Source organism: Corvus hawaiiensis, chromosome 3 (assembly GCF_020740725.1).
Source record: "Corvus hawaiiensis isolate bCorHaw1 chromosome 3, bCorHaw1.pri.cur, whole genome shotgun sequence".
Taxonomy (NCBI): Eukaryota; Metazoa; Chordata; class Aves; order Passeriformes; family Corvidae; genus Corvus; species Corvus hawaiiensis.
This window is the reverse complement of record NC_063215.1, coordinates 76,644,068-76,657,970: the sequence shown is the minus strand read 5'-3', so window position 1 is coordinate 76,657,970 and position 13,903 is coordinate 76,644,068. Positions and strand designations below refer to the sequence as shown.

General features: G+C 38.0%; 1 protein-coding gene across 4 annotated transcripts in view; it reads left to right on the top strand.

Annotated features, from left to right (window-relative positions):
• SMOC2 (SPARC related modular calcium binding 2) overlaps nt 1–13,903 on the top strand; it is a 140,719-nt gene that overhangs the window by 39,741 nt on the left and 87,075 nt on the right. For all 4 annotated transcript variants that reach the window (XM_048298604.1, XM_048298603.1, XM_048298607.1 and 1 more), the window contains exon 2: nt 5,614–5,785. In XM_048298604.1, coding sequence (XP_048154561.1) covers nt 5,614–5,785 — 172 coding nt within the window. The remainder of the gene's footprint in view (nt 1–5,613; nt 5,786–13,903) is intronic.

Sequence of the window (13,903 nt, the reverse complement as noted above, 5' to 3'; positions counted from 1 at the left end):
CTCTCTAAGGCAGAATGTAACGTGGATATTTAAACATCATTGCCTTTGTCTGAAATACACATGGGAATATGACTTTACAGATTTTAACTTGCACGTGTGGATATATACACACACATACATAAATGCAGACACACACACACACACACGTATTACTGTTTTCTAACTCATTTTTCCATTGTAGACAAGCCCAGAGGGAACAAAATATTCCTAGCTTGGAGATTTCTACATCTGCTTGTCAGGCAGCTATCAGACAGAAACAGCATGACTACATAAATCACTGTAAATCAGCACATTTTTCACCAGCACAAAGCCCTCAGCACAGAACCACTTTAGAGTGCACTGCTCCATAGTTTGTTTGCAGACCTCCCATGCCAGCATCAGGGAAGTCAGATCATACTATTCAGCGTCTCACAGTAACCAGATGCAGAATAAAGAAATTGCTTTTCAAAGCTGTAGTCTGCACTAGGCTTTTCCAAGCAAAGCAGTGATGTCTAACATGCATCTTCTCTCTTCTGCTTGTTTTTCAGGCCCTTTTGGCCTTCAGCTTTCCAAGATGAGGTGTTAGTCTCCTGTTTTGCAAGCAGTCTAGACCTGTCTTTAGATTCTGGTGCATTTTAGATTCTGAAATTGGTCAAAGGGAAATTGGTCAAAGGGAAAGTCTATATATCAGTTATAAGGGGTCCACAAAGAGTAATAAAATAAAAACCTGTTGTCACTGTGCTTAAATACCTAATGTCAGTGAAGGGTATATAGGTCCAGTCAAAATTGAAGGAATCTGTAAATTAAAGGAAGGTTGGTTAAAAAAAACCTCTGATGAACTATCCAAATCCATGAAATTAAGTATCTGTCTTTTTTGTAGTCCAGACTCTAACTTGGGGTCACAGAAAAGGATGGAGGTTCTATCCACAGACAGAAAAAGTGGTTTCCTGGTCTTCAGCTTTAGTCAGAAAACTTATATTAGGGCAAGTTAAAAATAGGTTTAGCATAGTTATGAGTTATGCTTTATGTACAGTGTGTTTGTGTTAAAGATGTCTCTATAGGATTGCAATTATTAGAGACAAGCTGGCCCAAATTAAAAAAAAAGAAAAAAAAAAAATTAGGCCAAAACTGCCTTGCATTGCTCAGATTAATCAAACAGTGGCATCTGACTGAAGACAAAGTCCACAACTGTGCACTGTATTGTGAAATGTATAGTAGAGCACTTCCCATTAGTGTTTAACAGGCTTTGAGCCAGATTCAATAACTAATCTTTGTGCCTCAGCCTATGTGCATCTGTTGTCAGCTTTTTTTCCAATGCAGAGAGATGTGGTGCTCCCCATGACCAGACTGCCACATGGATCTTGACTCTTTTGCTTCCTTGGAGTGGCACTCTGGCTTGCAGATGCATCCAGTTGTTGCCTCTCTAGCCAAGCACCATTTTTCTCACCTTATGCTCTGTCATCTGCTTAGGTGAGAGTTTCTGTGCACTACAGAGGGTGGGTTCACAGATCTGTGCGCTGGAAATGTGAAGGTGTGCATGTGACGCAGTTTTATCTGAAGACCTTTCCTGCCCTAGCAATGATGTAGCTGCAGGATGTAGACCAGAGGGAATGACACTGAATCCCTGCATAAGAGTGAGCAGTGTAAGGTAAAGAGAAGATATGTGTTACGCCACAGCAGTGAGCAAGGTTATATGTACATGCTGTCTTGATAATTAGTTTAATAGCCCAGTAAGGAAAACATCAAATTCCTACTCTTAAGGTACTAGAAAAACTTTCTCACTGACTGCAACACATGGCTGGTGGTTGAAGAAATAAGCATCCTGACTGTCCATAGCCCAGATGTGGCACCAGTGACCAAAAAAAAAAAAAGCAAAAAGATAAATCAGAGCAGAAAACAGAGGAAAAAACAGAGCAGAAATATTTTTCCCCAGTTGAAGCAAGGTTTCAGATATCCACTACTTCATAGTCTGAACTTCAGTAACAGAGAGATGAAAGATCACTGGGACCATCAGTGATAGATTTCATCCACTATTAAGATTCTTTGGTGTGGGACAGTGAAAGAAAATACTGGAATTCCATGATGTCTGAAATATATGACAGTAAGTAATATTTCAGCAATGCTTATACCTGTCAAGTGGGTACACGTCTGGTGACTTTAGTGATTACGTTTTATTAATGAGGTAAACCTAAAATCAAACATTTTTCTGCTATAGCCCCAATATTATTCTGCCTTCTCAGAAATACTACATGAGCATTTAAAGCAGTGCCTACTACAGAATAGTAGGCCCCTTGGAAGCTGTGTGTTTTCAAGTATAATGCTTTGGAATGGCTGAAATAAGTGATACCGAAATGTAAAGGAGAAGGTAAGTTACAGCAATTCCAGTTGAGTCGTGCCTTTTTAATCTGGGGCATAATTTTTAATTGAAACAAACTTTTTGAAACATGACTAGGCTGGTTTCTGTGTCATTAGGGCAAGAACACCTCTCTGCTAAAAGTGTTTTGCTTTTTAATAGGGTTTAGCCATAATTTTCCAGTTTGTGCTGGTTGTTCAAAATAATTCCATCTCAGGTTGGTCAACTATTATTGGCTTAATTTCAGTCATTACCAGCATTCAACAGAAATGCTGCTTTAAGCTTGTCTTTCAGTGAATCACGTTTGTACAATAACACATTTGTTTGTTAAATTAATTCAAAGACAGAAATGGATGAGCCAATATTGAGAGTGAATCACTTTCTGGTCCGTATTGAACCATTTTTCTCTCTCTCTAAACTGCCTTATTTTAATCAAAAGGGCTATTTTCTCTGAAACATAAAGCTCTAAGATGTGCACCAGTGTGATCCCAGCTTTTCTGTCAGTGGACTGTGCTTGTTCCTGTTTGAACAAATAGCAAACCTCATGAAAAATTCCATAGCGCTTTCTTGTTTCAGCATTAGTTTTTGATGTGTTTATCAATTCCTTTGGCTTTGTGAGCAAGCAATACTGATTTTGACTTGAATCATCTTATACTGCTGTAGTAAAGATGATAATGAAATATTTCCAAATGTCAATCACATACTTTCTGTATGTTTTTTTCTAAGTACATTTGCTAGTCTCTTTTGCATGCCGTCTTTCCTTACACTTGCTTGCCTTTTTGTCCTTCCTGCTCTTAAATCCCTCAGTTACATGAGGCTGGTGGAAATTGTTTAAATGTACAACCCAAATTCTCCAGTGAGGTTTGGCTAACTAATAAGCTATTCAAGTGGTTTTGTCTCCCGGGTATGTCTTCATCCTCTGCTTTTCCAGGTTGCTTGAATATCCTTGAACCCTTAATTTGCCCTAATCTCCTCTAAGGCTTTGAAATAATAAAATACTTAAATAAAACTCTTTGGATAAATGCCCTTTAAAATACAGCTTTATCTGTGAACTATCATGCTCTCAAGGGAGTGGATTTTGTTCCTCAGACAATTAAGGGGATTTTCTGTCCACATTGTTACTGTCAGGCATACCCATCTTAACTCCTGCAACAGCTCGAAACAGAACAAATGAGGAAAATCTGGGAGAAAAATGGTACAGAGGCTAGACTGCTGCTATGTGTGGTTTTGTTCTGGTGCCTGGGTTCAGTGCCCTGACCTGCTGCATGATTTTCTGTAGGTCACGAAGACTTCCTGTGCTTTTAAAAACTAATTCTTTGCTCAACAGGGATTTTGCTGAGGATAAATTAAGGGGGGCAAAGTGCCTAGCCACTACAGAGGGGTAGGCTTCTATGTACAGAAAGGCTGTACTCAGATCCCTACTTCACAAAATAGAAAGAGGGAGATCACTTGATTTGCCATCACCAAATCCACAGGGAAAGTCAGAGGTAAAGCAGAGGACAGGATCCCATTTTTTTGCCAGGGGCCCCATGTGGTCCATTTGTCCTTGAGAAGTCCTTTTCACAGTCCTAGGTAGGCCTAATCTCAGAGTCCTGCAGATGCCTCCCAGGCAAGAAAGGGAAGTTTGGAAGACTTCACAGGGCTCCCACAGTGCATCTCATCAGGGCACCCAGGCAAGTCCTGGAGACCAACATGATTTGGAGGTTGTTCAGAGCCGTGGATGCCTGTCTTCACTGTGGCTCATTGCAGGTAAAGGGAGATGACTTCAGTTTTTCTCCCTTCCCACTCAGCTAATTATTAATTTCTGTTGGCAAGAAGGATCTGCAAAATAACACTGAAATGGGGAGAAAGGAGCATCTGTCCTCCACTTCTGGAACTCTGTAGCTAGATTTCATGGAGAAAAATTTGGGGTTTGTGTGTATTATGTGAGTAATTTGCTTCTGAAGTTAATTATTCCTAAAAGTAAAAAATTGCTCAAAAAAAAAAAAAATGGTAAAAGGAAGCTTTCATTTTTATCTTAGTGTGCCACTAAAATATAAAAATTCTGGTAAAAGTCCAACCATTTGACCACTATTTTAAAGTGATACCTTTGAGATAATCTCTCTATTTTCATACAGACTCTCCAGAAAAACATCTGTATTTCCTCATGTTAAGTGATAGGAAATGCAAACAGACCACAGTTTAAGTTTGAAGATTATGGAGATTTATAACTCTTTATATAATTCTTATGTGTAATAAAATGCAGGGGAACTATATGTAGCATTTTTTTTTTTAATTCTTAATCCCAAATACTACTCTTTGACCTCTTTTTTTTTTTTTCTTGAAATTTTCCTCCCTCTAATTTCAGTTTCTCATCTGAAGTTCAAAATTTTCTCTACTTTAGGTTTGTAATGATGAAGTAGCACCAGTGAAAACAGGGCTTTAGCTGGATGAAGACCTTTTCTTGGGCACCTCCTGATGCTTAGGAGAATGATTACCTCCTGGTAGCTGTATGCCTTGCTTAATTTTGTGCTTGTTCAGAAGCAGAAGGATAGAGAAATTCATCTGAGCACTGAGTTCACCTACTCCGAGTCTCAGCTTTTCAAGAGCCCAGAAGATAATGTAATATCTTTTCATTTGTCTTTGTTTTTAGCTGGCATGTAGCAGCATCAGATCCAATTAGGTTTTCTTGGCAGCGTGTTTCAGGGTAAGAAGGTCCTTCTTTTCACCGTGCCAAGGATGATGCCAAACTCATGAGCCTTGCAGTCTTGGCAGTGGAGAGATGAACAGTTATGTTGGGTTCAGTGTGGCTTTGTGACAAAACTAGAAAGAGGCACACTGAAATCCACAATGAGAATATTTATGTAAAAAATCCTACTTGGATCTTAGAATAGACTTTTCAGCTTGTCATTGTGGAATAATTAGTACATATGTAATAAAATAGACAAACATCCATTGCTGTCTCAGTTTTTTTGTGAAGAATGTTTCTGCCGTCACTATTTTCGCTTCAAAAACTCCAAGTTGTTGTCTTGAGATTCATAATGGTTGAAAGCAGTTCAGAGACTTCAAAATTGTGATACTGATTTCATGTACATTACGGAGATGTTACAGTTACTGCCATTTCCCAGCAGGAGCAGAAAAATCCCAGATATAAAGAATTGACTAGGATTTGAATAGACTAAAAAGGCAGAACTTTCTTTTCAGTTTTCGGTAATATTTGTATGTGTTTGCTGGGGAAGGGGACCACAGTGCAGTTTTCACATGGGAATACCATTCCTACAGCATTAATATCTTTTTTCTAGTTTTTGAGAGTGGACCAAGACAAAGACAGAGAATGCAGCCTGGACTGTGCAGGATCCCCCCAGAAATCACTCTGTGCATCTGATGGAAGAACTTTTCTGTCCCGGTGTGAATTTCAACGAGCAAAATGCAAAGACCCTCAGCTGGAAATAGCCTACCGAGGCAATTGCAAAGGTGAGAAAATAAAAGTTTCCCTTGACTATAATGAAAAATAATAGACGCTAAAATAGTGCTTGAAATGTCTGTGAATGGAAAACCAGGAGTGCTGAACTTGAAGAGTTTTCTAAAAGCAAGTGGGTTGAAATCAATCCTGTTACTTCTATAACAATATGCTATCTAAAGATAAATTAATCTTGAGCCTTCATCAAAAGTATGACTCCCACACCCACTTATTTTATAGTAAGTCACTATTAAGGAAATTGCATGGCTAGGTTCTTGTTCTGAAGGACCATATCACTGGCAATTTCAGAGAAACTCTTATGATTTTTATCTTGCAAGGCTTCTTGTCTACTACAATTTGGTATTTTGAGTTTGAGATGGTGAAATTAAGTCTTGTATTTCCTAACTGCAATCATGTAGTGTGGCAGGGGTGGTGGTGGTGGTAGGGTGGGTTGAGTGTAAAAAAGTGAAAAACAAAAAAAGCTTTGCAATGCATAGAGCCCTCACAGGCCATTCCCACCTATATCACCCACTCTTTTACTTCTGATCTCTGTTTAGAGAAATTGGGTGACATGCAACCCTACAAAATAGCCGCAGTTAAATCTTTTAACTTTCAGACTAGCGTGGTACTAGACAGTGCAGTTCCTTACTGAAGTGTAGGGTGATTCCCAGCACAGTGATCTCTCAAAAATGTAAGAATAGCAGTGGTCATAAAGATTTACTTTCCCTTTCTCTCTGTCCTAAAGAGAGTGGCAGGGAGTGGAGGCAGGGGGTGGGGGAAAGAAAACCCCAGGGACCACACCAATTCAACCTCTAGGAGGCAATTTTCCACATCATCTCTCTCCATTAGCTCCTGCAAACCTCTGAAGCATCAAGACTGCTTCAAAGAGACATTCTGTCTCATCTTCTGCCTGGATGAAACAGTATCCTCATTCTTCAGCCCTTTCATAGTAAACCATTGTATTACATGATGGAGCTATTTACTATGGTGAACAAGGATAACATAATGAAGCTATGTGAGCCAAAGCTTTTGTTACACTCATGAACGACAGAGACAATTATTGTGCACTTGGTATTTGTTCATTTTATACATTAGAGCTTTATGGAAATTAGTTTTGAATGTTTTTCTTTATTGTTTTTTATACCATATTGAAAAGGTCATCTGCAAGAAATTTTCTTCATTAAAATGAGAATTGCTCTACTGAAGGTTTCCTCATTGATGCTGTCAAATTTTTCTTCAGTCAACAGCTGCAATTTGGAGAAGTGCTCATTTGCTGTGTACTTATTAATGGATAAAGTGTCAGTACAATTGCAGAAATGGAACTAGACACCTTAGGCACCTTAAGTCTTGCTGATAGCAGGTGCACATCACGTTCTCATCAATCAAATGTTTTTTTCCTTTGATTGGTAATAGGCAGATATTTGCTAATAATTTACTTGGTCAATATCAGCAAGAGACCAGTGCTCTTGTAATTTTACATTTTCATAGTATTTCTTATTCAGTAAAGCAGTCTTAAATTTTGAAGTGACCAATGTCTTTATTCCTACTTATGGCTGCGATCATCAGAAATATTTCAAGCAGTAAAAGCAAGTTTTAAAGAAGAAAAAGACAATTCCTTGGTTTAGCTGCAGTTTCAGTTTTACCATTGCTAGGGCTAATTTATATCAAACATTCTGAAAAAGCTAAGGAAGTCCTCTGATTAAGACCTTTTGAGCCAGTTGCTTTTGAGTGGTTAAATTTGTTGTTGCAGGTGATGCTTGATCAAAAAGCAGAGGGTTGTTTTACTAGGGCTAACCAAAAAGTGATGGTTTAATTAGAGAACAACTTTCAAGGTTTCAGAATTTACTTTCATTCCATGTAGGAATGAAAACAGATCCTATTGGAAGTGTTTGTCTGTACCCCCTGAAAAAACAGACACCCACCCTAACGCCCCATTAAAGCACTGGTTTTGAAACAAGGTTTGAGCTTGCAGGTAAAAGGGAAAGAAAGAAAGAAACATTTTCATGCGGATGTTCTGAAGGGAGAAAAGAGATGGTTCCTGGTATAAACTTCACAACTTTAAATCCGTGCTGTGATGATCATCCACCATTGATCAAAAAAGGCTATCTTAAGTCTGTCTCCTCCTGTCTTCTGAAAAAAATCCTTATTCACCTCACAAAAATCTTCTCTGAAAACTAAATATTTCCAGGTACTATTTTAATTAATTTAATGGTGACTAGCTCTTTGTTTGGTTCAGTCTATCAGTAAAAATCTAAAGACCTTGACAATTTATGTTGACAGCCTTTTGGAATAATTTTGAGTCCATCATTTCTTGTTTGTATATTCAGAACTGTGATTTCTTTTTTCTTGAGAAAGCCAAATTTAGATTGACTCTTTTTTCTCTTTCTCACCTGTTCTCAACATTTTTCTCATCTATTTGGTTTTGAACACTTAAATACTAAAATTACAAAGGGATAGTTTGCTCTGTGTGTGCTTGCTTTCCTTTCTAATTCAAGTTCCATTCACAGCAAGAGTGCTCAGCCCAGGCAATTCTTTAGCATTGCAAAGGAAACCATTTTTAGATCCTGAAGCTTAAAAGATCACAGTAACATGGCAGCATTTAAACAACTTTTTCCCTTGTACTTCTAGTTCCTGATGACAGCAGCAGAGAACAAAACAGTTTAAACAAACCTGAAAATGAATGAACCCACCTGTAACAAAATCACCATCAAAACAGACTGTTCTAATCGCTTTTTTTTTTCCTGAAGACATTAATTTTGTAACTTTTTTTATTTTAAGTCCACTTCCAGCCATTGCTGGAATCCATTACTAAGCTTGGAAATGCTGTAACAAGTTAAAATATTGTAAATTTTCCAGCCTATCTTTGGAGATTCTAAGGTCTCATATAATCTGTGTACACTGTAGATGAGCATCCACATTTTTGGATACTTTTACAAACAGAATCTTAACTCTGAAATTCTGGAGATTTGCCACTTGCTTGACACAGACATTTACTGTGCAACCACATTACGGATCTAATAAATAAATGTGTGTTGACAGCTGAGAAATACTACTTGTGTTAGGAGGACTGTTAAAATATCACCTGTGATGGGGATCAGCCACATGCACACACAAGTGCTTCACAGTAAATTTGGCCCAGCATAGCCAAAGGAATAAAACGTACAAGAAGTGGAAAAGCAATATAATTGCTTTTAAACTGCTCAGAAAACACAGACGTTATGTCTGCACAAATTAATTAAGCAATGCAAGGAGACAGTATGAGAACCATGCAGGGAAGTGCTCCCTGTTGCACTTTGGGCACTGGCCAGCTGTGCTTTCCTGAGGACTGTATCTATGTGGCTCAGGGAAAAGATGGACTGTTCCCAGCAGGCAGCATGCACAGAGGTGCCTTCTTTTACAGGTTTAAGGCTGTTCAGCTTTTTTTTTCTTTCTTTCTTCTATTTCTCTTCTTGTTTCTTTAACAGTGTTAAGAATATTCATTTCATTCCTCAGTTTGTTTTTTAGTGAATGTACCTCGCCGGTAATTGGGGACCTGGAGACTAATATTCTGAATGTATCAAACAAGAGGCTCAGTAGTAATATTTGGTGTTTGTGATCAATGTGATCATTGTGATCAATGAAAAAACAAATTCATATGTACCGTCTTGCCAGCATACCTCTGCCCTAACACAGAATTCTTAAAATATCCCAGCTGAGGTACTTGGATTTTGTGGTTTCTCTACCAGTACTTCACTAAAGTAAGACTTCTCTAATGGCTGGAGTCAGTCGCTATAAAATCTCCACTGCCAGCTTGCATCACATTTCCTTACTTCACTATCATCATGTAACAGCAACCTGGGTTTACAAGAAACTGCTAAACTGGATTTTCACAAATCTCTAAGTGGTCTTTACTGAAAATGGCAATGTTAGAGCTTTACACAGTGATATTTAATTTCTGAAGGGTTTGGAATTTAATCTGGCTAACACTGAGTATGTATTCAGTATTTGCCGAGCTGGCCCCGGCAGTGACTTACTGCTTTGTGAGTACACCAAGGGGAGCCATCACACAGAGCAGAGTCATTTTTATTCTGTGGCTGTGTAGATCCCCTTTCTCCATTGGAAACCCTAGGTAGATCATGTTTAGCTTAATTCATTTATGGTATCTTAAAGAGCCTCACTGTTTAAAAATGCTGTTCTTTTATGAGCTATCATAGATATGACAAAAGGTAATATCTTCATTCTCACAAGCCACATAAAGAATCAAAGCACATCAAAATAGGAGTGAAATTTCTCATAAAATAGGTATTTTACTATTTGCTTTCCTCAAAGAAAAAAATGCTCAGCATTTGTTTCTTTAAATTAAGGCTTTCAGAAATAGAGAAAAGTTTCACTCATTTAAACTATTAGCACAATGTGTTAATGAATGGATTAAAAGCATTCTTAGATAAACTGAAATTTCTGCCTTTGAATAAACATGCCAATAGAATTTTCCCTTTGTGAATAGAATGAAGGCATTGCTGGGCAGTAGTTGTTTTGAGACCACAAGTTAATCTTGGTCCCATAATTAATGAATCCAAGCGTAATTTGGAGAAACATTACAGTTGCCCGCTAGCTACAGAACTGGTTTGTAAATGCTGGATGTGGTTTCTGAGTGCACACCTTTTCCAGAATTCCCATGGAGGCTGCCATCCAGCCCAGGTTTGCCTGTGAGCCAGGCGGGTGTGAGCTTGACGTGTGCTTGCGGTGCCTGAGCATGTCCCTTAGCTCCGAGTGTGGGCAGGGACCTTGCCTTGGCCAGTGCACCTGCTGCCTGGAAGGCAGCCCTGTGGGATGTGTTTGGGAGGTGGAACATGCTCCCAAGGTGTTTCATTTGGAGAGAGAATAAAGTAGTGAGTAGGTATGGTTCTTTTTCTAACTGAAATGAGTGAAAGTGGGACTGGACCGAGGTGTCAGTCTTAACAATAAACCTGAACAGAGTGAGACCTTGCACAGTCTGTACATTGAAAACAGGACAGTTTTCACATGTCCTCATCTCTACCTTTTCTCCTCTCCCTTTTCTTTTTTCTTCTCATCTTTTATGAAAAAAAAAAAAGAGTGATACAGGTTTTTTCATTATTTTGAAAAATATATTTAAAAAAATAATATATTGAGAAGTGGTACTAGCTTTGGAATTTTTGAAAATAAACCTTACAGGGGAAAATTGATTATAGGGCAGGTTTTTGTCTCTTAAAATACTTTTAGCTAGAAGCTGTCTCCTTCTTTTTCAGACATATTTTCTCACTGTAGACACTGTGTTTAATCTGTAGGATGACTGCAAGTTTCCAGACTGTGATGCTGGCAGTCCTGATACAAACACTTGTCAGCCCCAACCTCATTTGAGTTTTGAGTGTTCATTTATATTATGTTTCAAGACGTTACACATCAGGACACTGTAGTGGAAGTGTTGAAAAACAAAACATTCAACATCTTGGTGAAAAAGGTATCTGCGTAGAGAAGTTACAATTTGTGTTGTCTCTGAAATCACGTGGAGTTGGCTTCTGATTATACTTTCTAGTAAGTATTTAATGGCAATGAATAAAGTTTTAAGTACGTTTGGAATACTTTTTTGTGGAATATCCTTTTCTCTTTTAAATGTATCTAGTGATACTTAGAACACAGGACAAGTAACACTGGAATAGTATCCACAGTTTTCTGTAGATGGAATTGGTCTCTTTTTAAAATTATAAATTTTTATTGATAGTATTTCTCCAAGGAGAATTTGCTGAAGCCAGACTGCACAGAAATAAGGCATTTAAAAGCATTCTCATGTACAAAAAATGGGTCTTCATAAAATCAAATATGCACTACAGCAATTTGATTTGAAATTAATCTTTTTGGGGTCTTTTTTGTGGAGTTTTCATTTCTGCTCATGTATTTTCAGTTTAAGTTTCAGACCTCATATAAAAATGAACATCCTAAAAGAAGGGAAGTAGAGAATGCTGAAACAATAATACTGCACTGAAGACTAGGAACCACAAACAGTTGCAGACCTTCTCAGAATTTCAGAATTAGTAAACTAGACTTCTCCAAACTATCAAATCTCTGCTCTGCTCAGAAAACTAGTGTAGCCTTTGGCATCTAAGAAATCAGAAAGCTGTTGCTTTAGTTTTTCTTGAAGTATTTGATTCAGTCTTAATCAGACTGTATCTCTCCAAATGTGACTTAGCAAACTGAAATAGTGTGCCAAGAGGGAATCCAGCACAGCATTCCTTATTTTATCTTAGAGCTTAGATATCTAAATTGCTGTGTGGTTGCAAAATGTGGGGGGGAAAAAAGAAAAAGAAAAAGCAAAAAGAAAACAACCAAGAAACCCCACACTGCCTGGCTCTGTCTGTTAGATGCCAATAGAGGAGAGTTCAGGCTAAGATCGCTCTGCTGTTTTGTTTGAATCCAGAAAGCAGCTATAAAAATAAATAGTGAAAGAGTTGGCCAGCTCTTGTCACGAAGCAGCAAGTCATTATTTTATGGCTCTGTCAGGCTAAATGTCTGTGCCGACATCCTTTCCAACCCAAGAGGCTAACATCTCTGCATCTTTAAAACTGATACTTTCAGCATGTATAGCTTGCTACGTGTTTCCTATCACTAGAGGCTACAGCTTTTTATCTGCTTTGCTGTTAGACATGATCAGTCCTTTAGAATATACATTGACCTAGGTCAAATATAATGGGAAATTTTCATGAGTGGTTCATTCCATTTAAACCAAGTGGTGTCTTGTGCTCTGAATAAAAGTTTTGTGTTAAATTAACTACAAATTAAGACCATTTGACTTTTATCATATCACTACCACTTACCAAAAGGGTATAGCAGTGGGAAAGAAGCACAGAAGCAGAAACAAATTATGGTTTGTTGCTAGGAAAATTCAGTAAAGTGCTCAAGTAAATAGTTAACTTTAAACAGCTTGTTGCACTGCATGTTTCTAAGTTTAAGGACAAGTGCATACAGGTATTCTGGCAAAATCAAGCTGCAAAGGGAAGCAGTGAAAGGTCTTTGTATTATGTGTGTCTATACTAGGTCTGCTTGTTCACATCTGTGTGACTCTAGAAAAGCTTTCTCTTTAGTGTAAAAACAGCTGACTATCTGTGGGAAGCTCTCAAGGAAACTTCTTCAAATGATTAAGTTAAACACTTTATATATAGTTTTTACAAAGTAGTAAATGTTACTAATATGTTCAACAGAATATTCCATATATAATAAAATAACTAAGTAAAGGATGAAGTGTACTTTTAGCATAAATATGTAACAAAATTGTGTCAAACACAGTAATCTCTTGGGTAGCAAGCAAAGTTTGCTCCATGTATTGAGACTGAGAAAGGTATTTTTATTCTTACTGAGACAAGTAGCAAACCGAGAAATACCAGATGAACTAAAGCGAAACCTTTGCAAGAGATTTATCTATACTTTTGCAAGCTGTTTACTTTCCATGAGAGAATCTGGGTTACAACTCCCTGTAGAGCCCCAAAATTCCTGTAAATCAATTGTACTGAATGTCACCTTAGAGATGGTGTTTACACCCTTGATGAGTTTGTGTCATTGTTATAATGATAAGCTTCTACTTTGCAGTAACAAACTTCTCTCTGTTTGATATATTATTCAAGGATTAGCCAGCAGACTTGAAGTTGGTGCATGTGTTTTTTTCCTGAAGCTCAGTGTTTTCGGAGTTGTACTGTTGGAAATAAAGCATAAAATGAGATTAGTTCCCAGTCAGGCTGGTGCTGTTTGTGAGGTTAACTCCATTTCCAGAATTTCCTGTTGACTTCAGTGCTATCTCAGGAAGATCCTGCAGCAATGTAGTGGCACCACTTCACTTCTTAGGTGAAGATTTTCTATTGCACATAGTAACTTAGATCAGAATTAAGCTGATTTTACATTTTGCTTGTGCTTTCTGGTTACTGTTCTCCCCTGGGAGCCAGAATTGTCACCAGGGGAATTCAGAAAGAAAACCTGCCCAAACAGCTACAACTCTGTACTCTCTTCAGTTCTGTGTATTTCTGTCCACTCCCATACACCTATTTTTGTATTCAGCTTTATGCCCCAAGATGTGTTTGTCTTATTAATCCTCTGGTTGCTTTTACAGTCCTGGTGCTGAGTCACAGAGGTACAACCAACTCATTGGC